At 33.6% G+C, this 21,992-nt stretch overlaps 1 protein-coding gene across 5 annotated transcripts; it reads left to right on the top strand.

Moving 5' to 3' along the window:
* Positions 1-2,420: 2,420 nt before the first annotated feature.
* On the top strand, positions 2,421-21,300 carry LOC120351211. 5 transcript variants are annotated; one of them, XM_039427568.1, is made up of 3 exons: positions 2,421-2,780; positions 13,015-13,175; positions 20,752-21,300. In XM_039427568.1, the coding sequence occupies exons 1-3, from the start codon at positions 2,466-2,468 to the stop codon at positions 20,804-20,806; spliced, it is 531 nt and encodes a 176-aa protein (XP_039283502.1). In that variant the 5' UTR covers positions 2,421-2,465; the 3' UTR covers positions 20,807-21,300. The 5 variants fall into 5 exon arrangements, 1 of the variants encoding a protein (XP_039283502.1); XR_005571239.1 differs by having other exon boundaries at positions 2,438-2,721; XR_005571238.1 differs by lacking the exon at positions 2,421-2,780 and adding an exon at positions 11,332-12,185.
* The last annotated feature ends 692 nt before the right edge of the window (positions 21,301-21,992 follow it).

Below are 21,992 nucleotides of genomic sequence, written 5' to 3'. Positions count from 1 at the left end.
CTGTGGCAAAACACAGGAGCAACACGATTATAAACTTGAAAAAGTTTATCAACGCTGCAAACAAATACAACCTAACTATCAATAATGAGAAGTCTTCATTTTCACTGAAATCGATCAACTTGCTGGGCTATCATATATCTAACAAAACTGTTAGGTCGGTTCTGGTAGTTAGTCAGCACACACAAATCATTATTAAACTTCATTTATTAGAATCAATAGTAATTTATAAGAACATCAGTAATGGACATACAGTACAACGCAATCATCGCAAAGCAGAACAAAAACATAAGTGAGTCTTCATGGTTAGGTTACAGTGCAGACAAAAGGCGCGCAAAATCAGGCTGCCAACATTACTAAATTAAATAATATAAAATGATAATAATATATGACACCTCCCCCCGTAATGAACACTAAGGGGAATAGCGCTCAGGAGGTCTCCTACATCGAACAGGCCTAGCCTGTGGAGTACAAACATCAGTAAACCTATTGCCAGAGGCATTCCCAGAAGCAATTGGTGTTGAATGCAAAACATTTTTGAAAGAGAAATTAGAATCAACCTCTTCCTGGCCTGTAGTGGTGGTTGAGGTGTCAACACTTAAATCTGACCTGGCAACAATGTCACCATTGCAATAATGAACATCATTAGGAGCTTCTTCAGTAGAGAAATTAATGTTACATTTTTTCATTTGATTTGCATGTCGTTTTACAGAAAAATTATCATCAGTTTTAATATTATACATAGTAGAACCAATTTTTGCATTCACAATACCAGTATTCCATTTACCCTTATTATTGTAATTTCTGAACATAACTCTGTCATTTACATTAAAATTCAATTCTTTCATTGCATGTCTTTGTACATCATTTTGTTGTGCCTCAACAACCTTATCTGTAATATTAGGTAACATCAAGTCTAATCTAGAACGAATATTTCTCTTCATGAGTAAGTTACATGGACTTTCCCCAGTAGTAGCATGTGGAGCTTTTCTATAGCTCATCAAGAAATTGTTCAATTTGAATCGTAATTTTTCATTATTAATCATACCTTCACAACATTTGATTAATCCTGCTTTGACAGTTTGTACACACCGTTCTGCTTGCCCATTGGAAACGGGAAAGAAAGGAGCACTAGTAATATGCTTTATACCATTAGTAAGACAAAAATTTTCAAATTCACCAGAAGAAAATTGAGTAAGGTACCATTATCAGAAACAATAGTAGCTGGTAACCCAAATCTAGCAAAACAGTCACGTAAGTGTTCAATTGTTTCTTTGCTTGAAAGACTTTTCATTATGTAAGTTTCAACCCATTTACTATAACTGTCAACAATTATCAATAACCAAATTCCTGGAGAAGGATTTGCAAAATCTACATGTAATCGTTGCCATGGGCCTGAAGGGAACTGCCATGGATGCAAATTTACATTAGATTGTTGTCTAGAGTGTTTAACACAATGTATACAATTCTTAGTAACAAGTTCAATATCTGAATCAATATTTTGCCAATATACATAACTTCTTGCAAGACCTTTCATTTTTACAAGTCCCAAGTGTCCCTGGTGTAATTCGTCAAGAACTTTTGATTGCAAAACTTTTGGAACCATGACTCTTAGACCTTTCATAATACAACATTGTTCAATCGAATATTCAGCAATATTTTTATTGTATTCAGAATTTGCAGTACCTAGGATCTGCCTGAGTAATTTACACATGTCCGGATCTTTAATAGTTTCTTGAGCTATTTGTTTTCTAGTAATAGGTAAAATATTTATTTGATTCATTTGCACAACTTGAACCTCATCAATAGCATTGTCATTTACCTGTTCAAAAGGAAATCTTGAGCAGAAATCAGCATTCATATGTTCAGTAGTCTTACGATATTTTATAGTATAATCAAAACCTTGTAAAAACAATGAATAATGCAGTAAACGTGTTGCACTGATGGAAGGAGTAGTAGCATGAGCATTCAATATGCTTTGTAATGGTTTGTGGTCAGTCAGTAATGTGAAATGACGACCAAACAAGTAATTGAAAAATTTCTTCACTCCCCAATAAATTGAAAGAGCCTCTTTATCAATCTGAGAATAATTACGCTCTGCTGATGAAAGACATCTACTAGCAAAAATTATTGGTCTTTCAACCCCTTCATCATCTAAGCAAGAAAGTACAGCTCCAATTGCATATGCACTTCAGTCGCCACTATGAGAGGCTTTGTCACATCAAAATGCGCAAGAATTTGATTGTGTTGTACTGTATGTCCATTACTGATGTTCTTATAAATTACTATTGATTCTAATAAATGAAGTTTAATAATGATTTGTGTGTGCTGACTAACTACCAGAACCGACCTAACAATTTGGCGATGAGGATGGGATTCGTTACGGTACAGCTGGAATATATTGAAAATGTTGTTTCACGAACAGGAAAGTGCTGAGCCGAGTAGACCTTTACAACAAGCAACGATGAATGTGTTCATACCAAATTTTGGTACGAGAGGAACGACTAGAAGAAGAATTACGAGACCAAATCATCTTTGGTATACATGACAAGGCAACACAAAATTATTTTCTGCGTACGAAAGACTTAACCTACTCTATGGTGCATGACAAAGCATTCGCCGATGAACAAGCAAGTGTTGGTGTAACCCTACTGAATCAGAGTCAAGGATCGTTCAACGATACACAAGGAACTGTAAATAAAATAGATTCTATGTACAAGAATGGTAAGTTTAACAATACTACATCTACTTCTACATCAAGTTTTCAAAGGCAAAACACAAAGGTTGGTTCAAGTTCAAATTCAAGATTTCAATACGGTACAATAATCACAATTCAAATGTTTCAAAATCTACTAATACAAATTCTTTCATATGTTTTCGTTGTGGAAATAACTCGCATATTGCCACTAATTGCAGATTCAAGGGGTCCAATTGCAATTTTTGTGGTAAGATCGGTCACATAGCAAAAGTATGTAGGAGTAATCCAAATGCATTAATTCTAAATAAACCTAACCTCAACAACAATAAAGTTATCAATACAAAATCGGTTCAGATAGAGTCCAATGGACAACAACCTCTAAATCATGATGAAATCAATACCAATTTTCTAGAAATTGGTCAGCTCACATTAGGTGGTCGTAATAAGAAAATAATGGTTACTGTTAATATTGAAAATAGAAACGTACAAATGGAAATTGATACAGGGGCTTCTCATAGTCTCATTTCGACAAGTACATTACAGAAATTGAACCTTCAAGTTTCTTACAAAACTTTGAAGCCGTCTTTGAATTTAATAACTTATGATAGAAGAGTAATTACTATCAATCAATGTGTAGATGTACAAGTAAATTACGAGGGCCAATGTTTCGAGGGTAGATTGTTTGTAGTTGAGGGTAATTTTGATACAATACTTGGTAGAGATTGGTTTTTCAAATTTCAGTTCAATTGGTCTGACATTAAAAAAACTGATCTTACAAATACCTTACAGATGAAAAACATAAGTGAGTCTTCATGGTTAGGTTACAGTGCAGACAAAAGGCGCGCAAAATCAGGCTGCCAACATTACTAAATTAAATAATATAAAATACAATATAAAATGATAATAATATATGACAAAAACTATCAAGCCTGACCCCAGCCGATTGGAACCACTGAAAAATTTACCTCCGCCTAGAGACACTGCATCGCTGAGGAGGACCCTTGGTATGTTTTCACATTATGCATCACTAATACCAGATTATGCCACTAAGGTGATTCCTCTTGCCCGTACTGCATTTCCCTTGTCTAAAGCAGGGTTACAATCGTTTGAAACTATAAAAAGTGAAATAATTGGATCTGTAGTAAGCTGCATTGACCCTGAAGCACAATTCATTGTGGAAACTGATGCATCTGAGAGCACCATTGCTGCTACTTTGACTCAATCAAACCGTCCAGTTGCATTCTTCTCAAGGATACTTTCACCAGAAGAACAAAGACATTGAAGTGTTGAGAAAGAAGCACAAGCCATTGTAGAAGCACTCCGAAAATGGTGTTACTACTTGGTTGGCAAACATTTCAAGCTAATTACTGATCAGAGGTCGGTAGCTTTTATGTTTGATAACAACCGTCATGGTAAAGTGAAAAATGAAAAGATAATGAGGTGGAAACTGGAACTGTCTTGTTTTCATTACGATATTGTATATAGACCTGGCAAAGATAATATGGCTGCTGATGCTCTGTCTAGAGTATGTTCTTCAATCCAAAATCAGGAAAATCTATTAGTTGATTTACATGAGTCTCTATGCCACCCAGGCATAACACGGTTGTACCACTGGGTTCGGAGTAAAAACTTACCCTACTCAATTGATGAAATCAGACGTATAACAAACTCCTGCAAAGTGTGTGCTGCTGTCAAGCCCAAATTCTTCAAACACAAAGGGACTCTGATTAAAGCCACTTCTGCATTTGAACGGCTAAATATCGATTTCAAAGGCCCTCTGCCTTCATCAAGTCGAAATCATTATTTATTGGTAATAGTAGATGAGTTTTCACGGTTCCCTTTTGCTTTCCCATGTCCAGACATGTCATCATCTACAGTTAAATCAAAACTGAAAACCCTGTTTTCTACGTTTGGGGTTCCTAGTTACATACATTCAGACAGAGGAACATCATTTATGAGTCAAGACTTGAAAAATAACCTAAACTCTCATGGAATTGCAACTATAGTTGGCCAAACGAAAATGGGTCCTTCAAGGTCGAAGCTTGCTCTTGACACCACCACCCGTCTCTACCAACAGTGTTGCCACTTTGTACTAAGGGTGGCTAGTAAGAGAGAAAGTGAATGTGTGTGTGAGAGAGGGTGTTTTTTTTTTTTTTTTTTTAATCACATTACTATTGCTATCTAGTCTTGAGACTAATGAGCAAATTTTATCAAACCTAATTTACTAATTGTATATAATATGGACTACAGTGAAACTCTCTTTAGAATTTCTTACTGCTACCTACTAATAATTATTATGTACATCTATTAACTGTACTACTTAAGCTAGATTTCACTCAATCACTGCTCTGCTTTTTCACTAGACACCACTTTCACTGCACATCAATTCAAATGGTTTCCTTCTTTTCAGTCTCCGCACCAACCCTCCGTTGTCTAGCAGCTGGATTGCTTCGACGTTCGTGTGTTGGTGGAGCCGTTCTTCATGACTTTCTGCATACCTTTGAATCTCACAGGATACCATGTTGACTCCCAGGTCCCTATGGATGTCGCTGTTCCGCACATACCAGGGAGCATCAACGATGTTTCGGAGCACCTTGTTCTGGAATCTTTGTATGATGGTGACGTTGCTCTGTTTGGTGCAGCCCCATAGTTGTATTCCATAGGTCCAAACAGGTTTGAAGATCTGCTTGTAGAGGAGCAATTTGTTTGGTATTGAAAGTGATGAGTTTCTTCCAATAAGCCAGTAGAATTTCTTGTATTTTATGTTCAGTTCTTCTTTTTTCTTTTTGACATGCTCTTTCCAGCGAAGCTTAGCATCAAGAGTCATACCTAGGTATTTAGCTTGATTTTCATGTGGTATATTAATTCCATTGATGTTGATTGGAAGGTACACAGCTCTCTTGTTGGTGAAGTTAACATGAATCGACTTTTCCTCATTGAGCTTCATTCTCCACTTTTTGGTCCAGTCTTGTATCTTGTTGACAGATCTCTGAAGCTTCGCTGTTGCAATACCAACATCACTGTCTACTGCTAGTAGGGCGGTGTCATCTGCGAACGTGGCTGTGGTATTCTCCTCCAAATTAGGGATATCACTAGTGAAGAGAAGATAAAGGACTGGTCCTAAAACACTTCCTTGCGGAACTCCTGCTTTTATCTCTCTTAGATCAGAATATGAATCTTCATATTTGACTCTAAAGTACCTTCCTGTCAAATATGATTGCAATATTTCTGTAAATTGCTTAGGAAGCATTTTCTTCAGTTTATAAAGAAGTCCCTCATGCCATACTTTGTCAAAAGCTTGCCCTATGTCGAGAAAAACTGCTGAACAAACCTTTTTTTCTTCCAAGCTCTTCTCTATTATATTAACTATCCTATGTACTTGATCAATTGTGGAGTGTTTTTTTCTGAAACCAAATTGATGATTAGGAATTAATTGCTTTCTCTCAATTATTGGCTTGAGTCTACTCAATAATATCCTCTCAAACAACTTTGATAACACAGGTAACAATGAAATTGGTCTGTATGAAGCTACTTCATGTGGTTCTTTTCCTGGCTTGAGTAACATTATAACTTCAGCTACTTTCCAGACTCCTGGTACAAATCTGAGTCTGAATGAAGCATTCAGGATGTTTGTTAGCTTGATGAGTGCTTTCCTTGGTAGATGCTTCAGGACTAAGCCAGTTATCAGGTCGAATCCTGGAGTTTTCTTAGCATTCATAAGTTTTATTTCCTTTCTCACTTCTTCTACTGAGACATTCATTAGTTCTTGATTTACCTGCATGATGTTACCTTCAATTTCTAGATCTTCTTGAGCTGCAACGTTTGGCTGGAAGACATTCACAAGATGATCAGCAAATGCCTGTGCCTTTTCTTCATTATTCTTGGCCCATTGTCTATTCAGTTTCCTAATAGGGGGAACTTGTTGGATGGGTGTTTTTATTTTCTTAGAAGCCTTCCATAGTGAGTAATCAGTGTTGCCTTGTCCTGTCAAATTACTCAAGTAACTGTTGATTGATTCATTTTTAATAAACTGTATCTCTCTTTTCAGTTCCTGTGTGAGAGTATTCAGTAATCTTTTATCTTGAGGAGAACGTGAATGCTGCCACCTCCTTCTAGCTCTTCTTTTCTCTGCAATCATTTCTCTTATTTCCAATGGATAATTATTTCCTACTGTTCTTCGTTTCCTAGTCTGCGGAGTATTACACCAGGCTGCCTGTTGTATATCAGTAACAAATTTTTCCAGCTCCTCATCTATTTGATCTGCAGTTGTTAATGGTGAATTCAGGTTAATTCTTTCCTCCAACACTTGCTGAAAGCCATCCCAATCTGTATACTTATTAACTAGTGTGGGATAATTATTTTGTTTTTGTAAAATAGTGTCACTCAACTTCAGAATAATTGGAGAGTGGTCTGAATTGAGATCAAAACTTTCCTCTACTTGCAAATAGTTTACTGAAATGTTTTTGATTATGAAAAAGTCTATGAGATCAGGTATCTTACTTGTATCTGTAGGCCAATAAGTTGGTTTTCCAGTTGAAAGAGATTCACATCTTGACTCTCTTACAGCTTCGTAAAGTACCTTGCCCTTATGAGTTGTTAATCGTGATCCCCAATGAATGTGTTTTGAATTGAAGTCACCGCCAAGGATAAATCTCGTTCCCAACATATCAAACATTGATAGATGATCTTCTTTTCTGAATGAATATCGAGGAGGACAGTAGACAGCTGCAACTACAAATCGATAATTAACTGCTTCCACACATACTATCAATTGAATTCGTTCAGTTTCTAATTTAACGTGTTCATTATGCTGAATGCTCTCTTTGATTATGATTGAACTCCCCCCTCTCGCAACATTGTTGGGATGTAAGGCGTGGTAGGTCCTGTAACCTTTAAATTTTATGTAGGACTGTTTTGTAAAGTGAGACTCAGAAATGAGACAAATATCTACATTATCTATGTTTAGAACTGCTTCCAATTCCAGTTGTCGTTGTAAGAGTCCATTTGCGTTCCATTCCATTATGTTTAGTGAACGAATCATTTTGGTTTTTGTTGTCTATTATTGTCTAATTTCTCGATGCGAGATTGAAGGGATGAAATTATTTTCTCTTGTTTATCAAGTTTAGATAAGATGAGCTGTAGGATTTGTGAGGTGTCTTTTACTTCTTCATTTTTCTTCATCTGCGATTTATTTTCTTTGGATACGATTTCGGCGAAAGTCATTCTCTTTTCTGTGGGCCTACTTTGATGTTGAGTGGGCCTACTTTGAGAATTAGCCACATTCCGAGCCTGAGAATCGACAACATTTTTTGATGTTATATTCTTACTGGCTACCCTACTCGAGTTACGTATTTTTTGTAACTCAATTGCTACAGAGCAACCACGGTAGCTTGCAGGATGAGCTTCACCACAATGAATGCATTTCGGTAGTGCTTCACTAGGTTTCGTACACTCCTTTGATGCATGTTTTCCAGCGCACTTCACACATCTGGCCTCCTTGTTGCAATAAGCCTGAGTGTGGTTGAAAGCCTGGCAACGCTTACATTGAGGTATTAGATTAACTTTCTTCAATGCTTCAACTTCTACTCTGCAACCCAGAATATGTTTAAGTTCAAAAACCTTCTTAACATTCTCTTCTGCGCTGAACGAAACCATGAACATGTCTAATGGTTCTTTAGTTTTCCACTTCAACTTATTCACTACATCTACCACTAGCAATCCCTTAGCCTTTAAGTCCTCCATTATGGATTCTATACTACAGGAGTGATGAAGTTTTTTTATCATCACTCTTATGGGTCTCACCTGTTTGTTTTCATACGAGTGCCAGTTGAAACCATCGTTGATTAATTCTTTTGTAATATTTCTGTACGTTTCTGAATCTACTGAATTTACTTTGAAAGTCTCTCTACTCAAGAGCTTTATTCTAAATTTTTCATCTGAAGTCACTTTTTTCAAACTTTTATGAAGAGACTCCAGGCTCTTTATACCATCCACTATGATTGGTGGCGGTGGCGTTTCTTTCTTCTTGTTCTTTACTTCCTCACCTTTATTCTTCTGCAATGAGGTGATTTTGTTGACTATGACGAGGACAATATAGTTCACAGTTTTACAAATGTATTGTACATAATGCTTTTATACTATATATTTATAATACATATAACTTTCAACAGCTGTGCTGGTGTTTGAAAAATAATAGAAGCATGAAAAGGAGTTGAAATGTGAATAGGCCGAGTCAAAAATATATCAATGAGTTTTTCTGAGAAATATAATAATCACCTCCTCACGCATAAATGAACAATTCTGGAAAACACTATGAATACCTTCAACCTTTCAACACCATACTGGCTATACTGGCAAGAGGAACTCATTCTGTCATTTGCAGTTCTGTAAGCAACTTCGCTCCGTAACTGATTTATATTGACTGTGGAAAATAGCAGAGTAGTGAGTTATAAATTTTATTAATGTTTGTATATATTAAGTTATGTTCTAAATTCAGTATAAAGTGGTAGAATAGTTAGTTTGTATATTTTGTATATTACAGTATGCCATCTAAGTTTTTATAGTGTTTTTATAGCCCAAAGATTAATTTATTGAAATGGACTGTACAATTGAAATTGAAACACCGCACACACCGCACAACACCACCACACCGCACAATATCGAAACACCACCCAACATCGGAATACTGCACACACCTCCAACTAAATCAGGATCACGTAGAGGAAGAAGTGATATTGGGAAGCAAGAAAGGAATATCATCTGGAATGTCTACAGATTCTTCCAAAAGATAGCCGAAAACCCCGATAGACTTGAATTGATCAATTTTCGAAAAGTTCAAGAGGTTACAGCTGAAGCATGTGGAGTTGGTGTTACAACTGTAAAGCGAATACGGAGACGTGTAGATGACTCGGATGAGGAAGTGAAATTTGATACGCCTCGAAAAAAATACTCCAGAGATGCAAAAGTGGTCAACATGGACAGTTTTGATAAGGACATGGTGCGCCGATGTGTATTTCAATTCTATGATAATGGAGAGTATCCTACGTCTGAAAGAATCAGAACTGTTTTGAAAGAGAAGATTAATTTCAGTGGGAGTGTTGAATCCGTCAGAAAAATCATAAAGAGTTTGGGTTTCAGATTTAGGAAGTGTAATGATGGTCGACAATTGTTAATGGAGAGGAGAGACATTGTGCACGAGCAGTTTTTCTCAGAAAAATGCATGAGATAAGAAGAGAAATTAATCCCCGACCAATATTCTACATTGACGAAACGTGGGTCAATCAAAATCATAGCCGATCGATGATATGGCAACAGGAAGACGGAAGTGGTGGATTGAAAGTTCCAGTTGGAAAAGGAGGCCGATTGATCATTCTTCATGCTGGATCAGCTCAAACGGGGTTTATTCCTGAGTGCAAACTAATTTTTAAAGCAAAGAAGTCCACTTCGTTAGATTATCACACCGAAATGAACGCTGACATTTTTACAGATTGGTTCCGGAACTTTCTCAATCTCCTTGAAGAGAGTTCAGTGATTGTGATGGACAATGCAAGTTATCACTCTGCGCTGACAGAAAAAATCCCTCGCACCAACTGGAAAAAGGTGGATATCCAGAATTGGCTAGAATCGAAGAATGTTTCTTTCTCTGAAAATGAGACAAAGGCCGAATTATTGTCGAGAAATGAAATAAAATACGCCGTGAAGGAGTATGAAATTGATAGGATCGCACTGGAAATGGGCCATGAAGTGGTTCGTATGCCACCCTATCATGCTCACTACACCCGATTGAGCTTGTGTGGGCACAAGTGAAAAATTATGTAGCCACAAAAAATAAAACATTCCGATTGGCAGATGTTGAGAAACTTATGCACGAGGCTATTGAGAGGGTGACTGTGGAAGATTGGAGGAAATGTGTAAAGCATGTAGAAGAATTCAAGAAGATGATTTGAAAAAAGAGTGCCCTCGTGATTTGGCAATGGAATCACTTGTTATTACAATAACAGGAGACAGTTCATCTGGTGATTCCGAATTTGAAAGTGATTAAGAATGAAGAAGCAGAAAAATAAATTAATGTATACATGTGTAATAATGTATAAGTGTAAATAATGTATATTAATGTATATGTGTAAATAATGTATATGTGTAATTAATGTATTGAAATATGAGATGAAAAAAGATGAAATGTGAAAAAAGTGAAAAGAAAAAAAAATTTAAACACGCCTGATTGTACAAGTACTTTCAGCCAGTCCAAAGCCTGGATGAAGTGTGATGGGAATCAGATGAGAATTCATGCAAACTGAAAAATGCAGAGTGAAGTGGGCACTACAAGAATATTGGCTAAAATAAATAAAATTACATCACTCCACTTCCAATTGATTATTATAAAAGTCTTCAAGTAACCTTTATAAAGTAATAGCTCAGTTTATAAATAGTTGCATTTATAAAGAAAAATCTAATCATCATTATAAAATTGGATTTATTGATGTCATGACTCAAGAAAGAGTTATACATAACAATATTATTTCCTTCATTTCATGATGTTAAAGAATATAGTGGCTGATGGGAGGAGATAACGGGGGATGTTATTGTTCTAACTTCAAAGAATGACACAATAGAACTTTTGTACCTGACGTACTCAAAAGAATTTGTGACAGGTAGTGACGGAAAAGAGGAAGAGGGAAGGTATGAGAAGGAAAGAGCGATGTTCAGGGTGTAGAAATATAGTCAATGTATATAGACTGGTCGAGCGAGGGGTGGACAATAGTGGCAACATTGCAGTGGCCTTGAGGGATCCATTTTCGCTTGGCCGACTTTAGCAGAACCACTGCTTACAACCCAGCAGGTAATGGACAGGTTGAAAGATATAATGGTATTCTATGGAAAACGATTGAGCTAGCATTAAAATCACTTAATTTAGAAATAAATCAATGGGAGTCAGTTTTAGAAGATGCTCTTAGCTCAACAAGAACATTACTTTGCACAGCCACAAATCAAACTCCTCATGAGCGTATGTTCTTACACCCACGTAGATCTGGAAACAATGGTGTTTCAGCTCCTTCTTGGCTTCTCAATTCCGGCCCTGTCTATTTAAAAAAATTCAATCGAACATCTAAATATGAGCCACTTGTTGAAGAGGTCCAACTTACCACATAGCACACAAAGTATCCCATACATATCAAATATGTATCAATGAAACCTTTAAAGTATGTATTACAAAATATGTACCTCAAACATATCTGATACATATTATTTGAGACAGAATTGATACATATCTCCTATGTGTATCAGATATGTATCAGATACATACCCGCTAAACATTCCCACAATGCATCAGCAATTGTGCATACCCCTCTACGGCCTCACTATGAAAACTGGTTCTGTAAATCTGTTGTTTATGTTGTGATTGCGATCAAGTTTGTAATGCAAGTTGGAAGTTGAAGCCACAGATTTTGCCATTTTTTAAGGTGTTATAATATATTTGTGTATCATATTGGTGAGTAGTCTTTTGATTTTTGATTTGAATTTGATCCAATGTTGCAACTATATCAATTGAATTAGCCTTCTAGGATGGGTATCATCCTTAGGCATTTTGTGTACACTATAAAACAATTTAATAAACAAAATCAAATGATATATTGTTTATTTCTCAATTAATATTCAGTACATGAAAAATATCAGCTGATAACAGAAATCTTATTAATACAGTATACTATGTATGAGGAATGAGCCTAATATTAATTTGGGAACATGGAATACCGCACTAGAAACTATGAGTAGAAGTTATGGACTTTCATTACCATATTAAAATTGCATGCACAACTCAAAGAGTCATCTTTTCAAATTTGCTACACATTCAAAACAGATATCATCCAAACAGAATAGTCAACATTCGAGTTTATTAGGCTATAATATTGTTTGTGTATTTATTGCATTTTGTATTTTGAGGTTAGGTGGGCTATATCTTTTAATGTCTACTGAGGTTAACTGGATTATTATGATTCAAGATCTTAAAAAGTTATGCAATAGAGCCCTATTGATAAATGGTTGCTCGTGAGAAAAATTCCAATATTGTACTGTGAATAAGTGATAAAATAATACAGTTCACTTCGTTCTTTAAAGCTAGTATCAATGTAAGAATAATAGAAATTAAAAAACACAGTCTCTTTTGATATTTGTATTTCAACACAAATAAAAAATGAAGTTTGGAAATGCCTTAAGATCAATCATTCATGTGCTTTATGAACTACTGAACATAAAGTTCACTTTGTAAGTGTTTTATATACAACAATAATTGAATATCCTACTCTTTCATATTGTTTCAGATTACTCATCTAAAGGGTCTGGGAAGCAGTAGTGCACTTGAATCAACTTTGAGGGTGCTAAGAAAAGTATTTACATATGAATTGGCAAATAAGTACAGCCTCCTTGGGAGGAAGAAGAGAAATTTCGAAAATTTGGCAATTTGCAAAATTTATTGTTTTTGGTAAGTAGATTAATTTTCAATACTATTAAAGACTTGAAATAAATACCTTAAATTATAAGAAAAAAAATATTTATGCATGAATTGAATAACTAATAAATTATTAATGTAAGCTCTTCTGCTGTCCATCTTTTTTCTTCGTTATAAATGTAAAAAAGTACAGTACAAAAATTCACTAGGTACCCATTATTGTATAGGTTGGGTGGAAATTCTTGAATTGGCTTCATACTTCTGTATATTACATTTTTCTTCTCACATTTGAATCGAATCTTAAATTCGAGATCTATGGAACTTTATAAAATGTCAGAGTTATCAATAGACGGATAACTTTTTGATGGAGAATTTATTATCGTAAATGTTTGTTGCATTGTTCCATAATGTCACCGAGGTAGGGTTAACAATTATTAAATAAATCGTTTATTTGAATAGAATATATGTATAAAAATTTAAAATAACATTTTCAAATTAAGTTTTATTGAGACAGATGTAGAATGTGAATTCTAATTTATAAGTTATAATTTTGTGTTGACGTGTCTGTAAAGATCGATATTGAAGAGGGCGTTGTCTTTCGTGACTGGCAACTTGTGTCTTTTCCCCTGTTGGACCTTCTTCTGAAATATGGCTGGCTGTTGCTTGTATAATTTTGTGCTCTGAATTATTGTCTGTTTAAGTAAATTTATTAATGTTTTAAATTGAGTTTTATATAAATTTTTGTGCATAATTTGCTGTTTGTATAGTAAAGCCAATAGCCACTGTGTTTCAACTGTAAACTGGTTAAGTACTTAGTTCGTAGGTAGTAATTTTAGACGCTTAGACTTGTAAGTTATTGTTCTTTGTACATATTCTGTGTTTTGCAAAAATTTTCATCTGAAGATTATAAGTTAATTTGCTCTGAAAACTGGATTTCTCATTCATAGGCAATAGATCCATTCACAGTTTATCAAGAATCTATTTTATTGGAGCCGACAACTTTCCTTAGGTGATAGGTGTTAAATGCTAATCCAACCGTTTAAGGAAAATTGGTAGCACGGCAAATGTTACCCCTGTGGTGGGACCGAATTACAAAATAAATATGTCCCAAATGGTACACCACGAAATCCCTGGTTATAGAAATTATTAGTAGATAGATATCTTGATAGGTTATGAATGGTTTGTTGCTGAGTGGGAGGTCGGTTCAAGAGAGATCAAGTTTTAATGAATCAGTGCATATTACAAAATGGCATACAATATGAAAAATATTAAAGTTGATGATGAGTTAATAGCTGCCTTAACACAACTGTTTGATAAGCAAGATGCTAGTTGACCAAATGTTTAAAAATCAAAATGCTAGGTTTGATGAGTTAAATGCTAGATTTGATGAGCAAAATGCTAAGTTTAATGCTAGGTTTGATGATATGAAGCAAGAATGTACTATATAAGACTAGAGCAGGTTAGTATAAACCTTCTATTGAAAAGTGCACATGAAACATTGAAAGATGAAGATGAAGATGAAAACAAATTGAAGCAGGATGATAGTAATGTCAAGATACAAGATCAACTCATTCAAGTTTCTGACAATGTAGGCCTAGTTACTGTTGTTGAAAAATCAACCCTAAGGATAGTAGAATTGAGTAAAGAAGTAGGTAGGGAGTTGTCTTCATTGAAAGTCAACTATCAAGAAAGTACTATTGCTACATTGAAGGTTAGGAAAACAGTAAACAAATCAAATGTTTCTATGGATCAGATTACTACATCGAAAGTTAGGAAAACAGTAAATAAAATGAATGATTACATGAGACAGGTTTCTGTAGAGGTTAGGAAAAATGTAATCAAAATGAATGTTGCTTTGAGTCAAGTTGATGAGTTCAACTTTCAACTGAGAATTGAAAAGGTGTATGCAATGCATTCTCAAGTGAGCATGATTGACTTTTGTGAGCAAAATTGCTTTGTTAAAACAATGAACCCATGAAGAAAATCATGCTATTGAAGAAAACAAAACGCAAAGTTTCCATTGATGTATTAGTATTCAAAGGTTGTTTCAAGTTGCTTATTTACAAGATGATGACAATGAATCACATGATGAAAGGGTATTCCCCAACACACAATGATTAGGAATCCTGTGTCATGCCGGGATTCAGAATAGCAATGACCGTAAATACTACGTATGGTAAGAGTCCATAATTGTATCTTTTTTCTTTCCTGTAGCCTATTTTTCTTGGCCCTTAATCTTTTCATTTTCGATTCTTTCCTGTCTTTGTGTAATATTCAGTAAATTTCTTCTATGATGCATATCTTAACCAATCTTGTCCATAGTCATTTAAATTGTATTTTTTCTGAAATAATATTAGAAGTTGAAATAGTAGCTTATTTTCCTAATCTTTAATTGTTGATAAAACTTAACTTTTCTAAAATCTATCCATTGTAGTGTAAAGAATTGTTTGCTTGTGACATATTTTTCATCATGTATCACTTATGTGAAGTGTATCAATTTTGTGTGTGTTGTTTTAGGGAATTTATTTACCCAGTTTTCTTTTTCTCTTGTTTGTATTTTTTAGGGAACTTATTTACCCAGTATTTCATCTTGATCATCTTTGTATTATAATCTTGAAATGTTTATACTTATTATACAGTCTTTAAATTTTAAATTATTTTAAAAAATAATTGGTCTAATTTAAAACGTTGTGTTATATTATCAATTGAAATGAGTTAAAGGCTAAAATTTTTCTAAAGTGTTTTGTAATTGATATTTTTTTTTAATTTTAAAACTGTTTGTTCTATAAATTTTGATATGATTGATTATCGTTTGAAATGGATGCTGGAGTGTATGTAGAATTTTTAGTGGGGTTTGTTGATTAGAATTTTGCTGGTATGTGATTGTTTTTTGAGATGGAAACCCATTATTGCCTAAAGAAGGAATAACAGAGGTTATGACTTAGAGAGGCAGTAATGAGATAATATTTTTTGTGTTGATTACTTATGTTGATTGCCATAGATGCAAAAAATTAATGATTAATAATGTTGATTGCCATAGATGCAAAATGATGATTGCTTATGAATATTGTTTGCCTTTGAAGCAAAATATTATTGATGTTTTGAATGATTTCTTGTTAATGATTGATAGTAAAGTTTTGTCATGAAATGTAGTTTGTGTTTAGAACATTGAAGAGTCGAAATAAACTATAGTATCCACAAACGATGATTAATAATATTAAATAATTTGCTTTTTATACAATTTTTGAACAAAATTAAAACTAAATAATTGAAACCCTGAATGATAAATCATAAATGTGAAATGAACTTGCTATAAATGAAATGTTATACTAAATAATAATGAAATGCAAATATATTATGAAATGATTGAATAGAAGACCAAATGTCTGAAATTATTGAAATATGTATTGAAATTAAATTTTTGTTGTGTTGTTATGATGTTTGTTTTTTACAATTTTGATAATGATACAGGGTGTTATGAAATTCTATTTCTATTTTGAAGAATGGATTAAAATGTTGATATTTGAACAGTGAAAATGAATGATTTTTTTTTTTAAATTTATCATTGATATGTCCATATTTCACAATTTATGTATTGCTGACTGTATAATAAGATGTTAACAAATTTCAATTTCATAGATACTTAAAATAATTTTTATGTGTATTAGATTGTATTGATAGCCTAATCAAGTTTTTCTTCTTAGTTTATAAGCATTTTAAGATAACAGGTACAGCACAGACATAACATTGAAATAGTTATCATGTGAATCTCGAAATCAGTAACAAGTGAACGCCATGAAGAGTGTTAAGAACATTTGGGTGATTTTCAAACTAGTGTGACATAACTACGCCATATCTACGCCTAAATCTACGCTGCGGCCTACACCAATAACTACGCTAATGTCAACACCAATAACTACGCCAAAATCTACGCCGATGCCTGTGCTGATGTCAATGCAATAGCTACGCCAATGCCAAAATCTGCGCCAATGCTGCACAATGCCAATAGCTACGCCAATGCCTGCGCCAGCTGATCCAACACCAAATCAACGCGATGCCTGCGCCTAAGCAATATCTGCGCCAATGCTGATGCCAAAATCTGCGCCAATGCTGATGCCAAAATCTGCGCCAATGCTGATGCCAACACAAAATCAATGCCAATGCCTGCGCCAATGCCAATAGCTACGCCAATGCCAAAATCTGCGCCAATGCCAATATCAAAGCCGACACCAAAGCATACGCAAATAGCAATGCCAATGCTTATTGCTGACTCTGTATCTCAAACTTCAACACTACTGCATTACCTGGAGGTAATTGCATCCATGTTCACATTCACAACTTTGAATTCAGAAGAACAGTCACAGTATCATGAAAGAATTGATTCAAAAATCCTCTCCTAAATTATTCCTGTATGCAGAACTCTAACCTTGAAAACTGAAAATATCAAAAAACCAAACTTTACCTAAATTAATCCTCACCTAAATTAATCCTGTATGCAGCGTCTATCTCTTTTCCAAAAAACAAATTACATTGTCATTTCAAGCCTGAAATGTACATTGTATAATTACAAATATGATACAAAATTTATGTGACTCTGTATTGAATTTGGAATGCAGCCGTCTACTACAAACATGAAGCTATGCTAACTGAGATGTCACGGTATCAAGTTTGGAATGCAGCCGTCTACTACAAGCATGAGGCAATGCTAACTGAGATGTCACCTGTATCGAGTTTGATATGCATCAGTCGACTACAAGTATCAGCCAACACTACGTGCATCCAGATCAGCCCAACACTAACGTCATCACATTGGAGTCACACTTAACTGAAAATCATACTGAGTGCCTTAACGGACTGTTTTCCAAAATGTGCATCAATAAAATCAACCGCATCAATAGTGAAAGAAATGAACATTTTTTGATTATTGAAATTTTATGTGAAAATTAAATGTACAATCAATTCATTTAAAAAAAAAAAAAAAAAAAAAAAAATAATAATAATAATAATTTTTTTATTCAACATACTAAAATTTTTTTTATGCAATAAAAATTAAATTTTTCTATCTATTAAATTTGTGTGCATTTCAAAAAACTATTCTTACATATTAAACTTTCTGTTGAGATATTTTTCTTTAAATTATAAAGCTAAATCAAAAGTAATATTGATATTCTATATTTTGAGATATTGTTTGGAAACATATAACAAACGCTATTGATGAATTTTTATAATAATTTTCAATATTTTTGGATGACATGTAATGTTTTTCTAGAAAAAATTGTTACTGTTCTCAAATTTAAATTTCAACAATTTTCATTAGGGTCAATGTAAATTTTTTCTTTAAATTTTCAAACAGTAAAATTTTTTTTATGTCAAGAGGGGGGTATTTGTAATATTACATTTTTCTTCTCACATTTGAATCGAATCTTCAATTCGAGATCTATGGAACTTTATAGTAAATGTCAGAGTTATCAATAGACGGATAAACTTTTTGATGGAGAATTTATTATCGTAAATGTTTGTTGCATTGTTCCATAATGTCACCGAGGTAGGGTTAACAAATTATTAAATAAATCGTTTATTTGAATAGAATATATGTATAAAAATTTAAAATAACATTTTCAAATAAGTTTTATTGAGAACAGATGTAGAATGTGAATTCTAAATTTATAAGTTATAATTTTGTGTTGACGTGTCTGTAAAGATCGATATTGAAGAGGGCGTTGTCTTTCGTGACTGGCAACTTGTGTCTTTTCCCCTGTTGGACCTTCTTCTGAATATATGGCTGGCTGTTGCTTGTATAATTTTGTGCTCTGAATTATTGTCTGTTTAAGTAAATTTATTAATGTTTTAAATTGAGTTTTATATAAATTTTTGTGCATAATTTGCTGTTTGTATAGTAAAGCCAATAGCCACTGTGTTTCAACTGTAAACTGGTTAGTACTTAGTTCGTAGGTAGTAATTTTAGACGCTTAGACTTGTAAGTTATTGTTCTTTGTACCTACATTTCTGTGTTTTGCAAAAAATTTTCATCTGAAGATTATAAGTTATTTGCTCTGAAAACTGGATTTCTCATTCATAGGCAATAGATCCATTCACAGTTTATCAAGAATCTATTTTATTGGAGCCGACAACTTTCCTTAGGTGATAGGTGTTAAATGCTAATCCAACCGTTTAAGGAAAAATTGGTAGCACGGCACTTCTTATACAAAGATTATTTTAAGGTAGGTGGCAGTAGTTATTGTTCTAAAATTGAGTAGAACTCTCAGTTTTAATACATCCCAATGTCACATATTTCCAAATTACCTTTGTATAAGAATATCAAGGCATTTCCAAACTTCATTTTTTATTTGTGTTGAAATACAAATATCAAAAGAGACTGTGTTTTTTAATTTCTATTATTCTTACATTGATACTAGCTTTAAAGAACGAAGTGAACTGTATTATTTTATCACTTATTCACAGTACAATATTGGAATTTTTCTCACGAGCAACCATTTATCAATAGGGCTCTATTGCATAACTTTTTAAGATCAATCATTCATGTGCTTTATGAACTACTGAACATAAAGTTCACTTTGTAAGTGTTTTATATACAACAATAATTGAATATCCTACTCTTTCATATTGTTTCAGATTACTCATCTAAAGGGTCTGGGAAGCAGTAGTGCACTTGAATCAATCAATTTTATTTGAAATAAATTATTACAGTTTTTGGTCCTGCTAAACTCGTGAGTTTTTCAGCAGGTGTCATTTCAATACAAAAATTATTCACAACGTTAAACTAGAATAAAGTATAAATAAAATATAATCAGCCTATTAGTTGTAATCTATAAACAATCTTAACAACAATAAAATTAGGAAAAGAATTATTTTATTACTGTATTGAGAAAGGAAAAATTAAAGAACATGATGAATAAGAATCAATAAAAATAGAGTTTAATATAACTTTATAATAGTTATTACCTATATACTGTATAGTTCAATGAAGTATAATATTTTTCAAAGTGGCAACAAGTACTGTAAAGTAAAAGATACAAGCAGTTTGCCTGTTTTGTGGGCACGAGCCCGCACTGTGTAAAATTATTTTACTGACTTTTTATTTTTATACTGGCCAAAACGTTTGACTTGGAAGTGGATGGTAGTGGACGGCCAACTGCCGAACGGCAAAATTTTGTCCCACAAGAACAATGTAATTATTATCAATCTCTTGGAGCAGATAGCACTGTTATTTATGAAAAGAATTTCACGTCATTGGAAAGAGATTTCAATTCTCCAGGTGGTTGACTTTTTAATTTTTTGATTTTAAGTTTACTTTAATAATCATATTTCAATACTTTTATGGCTAATTAATTATACAATAATTTTTTTAATAAACTTTAAATCAAAAAAGTAAAAAGTCAACCCCCTGGGAAATTGAATTCTCTTTCAAATGACATAAAGAACGTGAAATTCTGTCCATAAATAACAGCGCTTTCTGCTCCAAGACATTGTTCTTATAGGACATAATTTTGCTGTTTGACTGTTGGTCGTCCTCTACCACCCACGACTCACCCTTAAACGATTAACTTGAAAATATGATCGTTTTTATTTTTTTGGTCTATTTTTCCAGGACTGGAGGCAATGAACCTTCCATTGGGGTAGAAGATAAGGAGGGCGAAATCTAGCGAATTTTTTAGTACCGCAAACCGCAGATTTGGCGCCACCAATCCACCCACTCACATATATAATAATCTTTAATCTCTTTTCTACGTGTGTTACCAGTTGTATATATATAGTGTATTTAATATTCGTATGTATCGCATAAAATATGCAGTATTTTATTATGGACCTTTCAGCTGAATTATGTTCTGTATAGCATATTTTGTCTTCTTGTTATTTTAATAAAGATTTTAGTGAAGATTATTCTAGTAAAGAATATATTCATGAAAATTTTTCTCCACATTACATTTTATTACTTGTTACTCCACATTACTACTTACAGAGTTACTTTAATAAGAGTTACCATACATTATTACTTGAGGCCTATTCACATTTTACTTAAATGTATTATTAATTAGCCTAATCTCATTTCATTAAATTAGATCGCATTTTTATTTATTTTTGATATGTTTAATTATGTTCTTTGTATGGTAAATAAAATTTGAATTTGAAATTTGAATGAATTTTATGAATAAAGGTGAATTTGGTGAATGACTGTATGAAGTTTTCATGGGTAGATTTTTCCAAGAATTTTAGCTGAATAGTAGAGTTATTCTTTTAACTTCTATTTATGCTCATCCAATACATCCTCATTATAAAAAGAATGTCCATGGAAACATTTTCATGAAAGTCATGAGCCATCTGCCTTCCTAAATAAACCTACCTACTCAAAGTAAGATTGAGACATGGGGGTGATACATATCAGATACATAAAATGAATACCTAAATGATATGTATCCAAAAAGCGGACATTTTCACATATCAAATACGTATCAGATAGGTATTAGATATGTTTTCAAACATATCCAGTACATATCGAAAGTATCGGTGGAACATATCTAATACATATCTGATATGTTCATGTGCTATGTATATTTTATGGAAATGCTGAGTATGCACATGTAAAGCTACCAGATGGAAGAGAAACCACAGTATCAACACGTCATCTTGCTCCAGTTGGATAGTACGAAAACAGAGATCACGAAGAACAAACCGATTCTGAAAATGATGAAAAATTCTCAATTACCAACTTCCGAACCTGAACTTGAATACTTCCATAATCCTCAAGCAACCCAAAACCAAGAAAACGAAACTAGTACTACTGCCGAGAGCTTACAACCTAGACAACAGACTACTGGACAAGAAAATCAA

Source organism: Nilaparvata lugens, chromosome 4 (genome assembly GCF_014356525.2).
Source record: "Nilaparvata lugens isolate BPH chromosome 4, ASM1435652v1, whole genome shotgun sequence".
Taxonomy (NCBI): Eukaryota; Metazoa; Arthropoda; class Insecta; order Hemiptera; family Delphacidae; genus Nilaparvata; species Nilaparvata lugens.
This window is presented reverse-complemented; position numbering and strand designations above follow the sequence as displayed.

Excerpts from the sequence above, each read along its gene's own strand:
- LOC120351211 (XM_039427568.1), top strand. The coding sequence starts at position 2,466 with ATGTGTTCATACCAAATTTTGGTACGAGAGGAACGACTAGAAGAAGAA. Across the intron at positions 2,781-13,014 it reads TTCAAAGGCAAAACACAAAG|ATTACTCATCTAAAGGGTCT; the intron begins GTTGGTTCAAGT and ends ATATTGTTTCAG. Across the intron at positions 13,176-20,751 it reads TGCAAAATTTATTGTTTTTG|GACTGGAGGCAATGAACCTT; the intron begins GTAAGTAGATTA and ends CTATTTTTCCAG.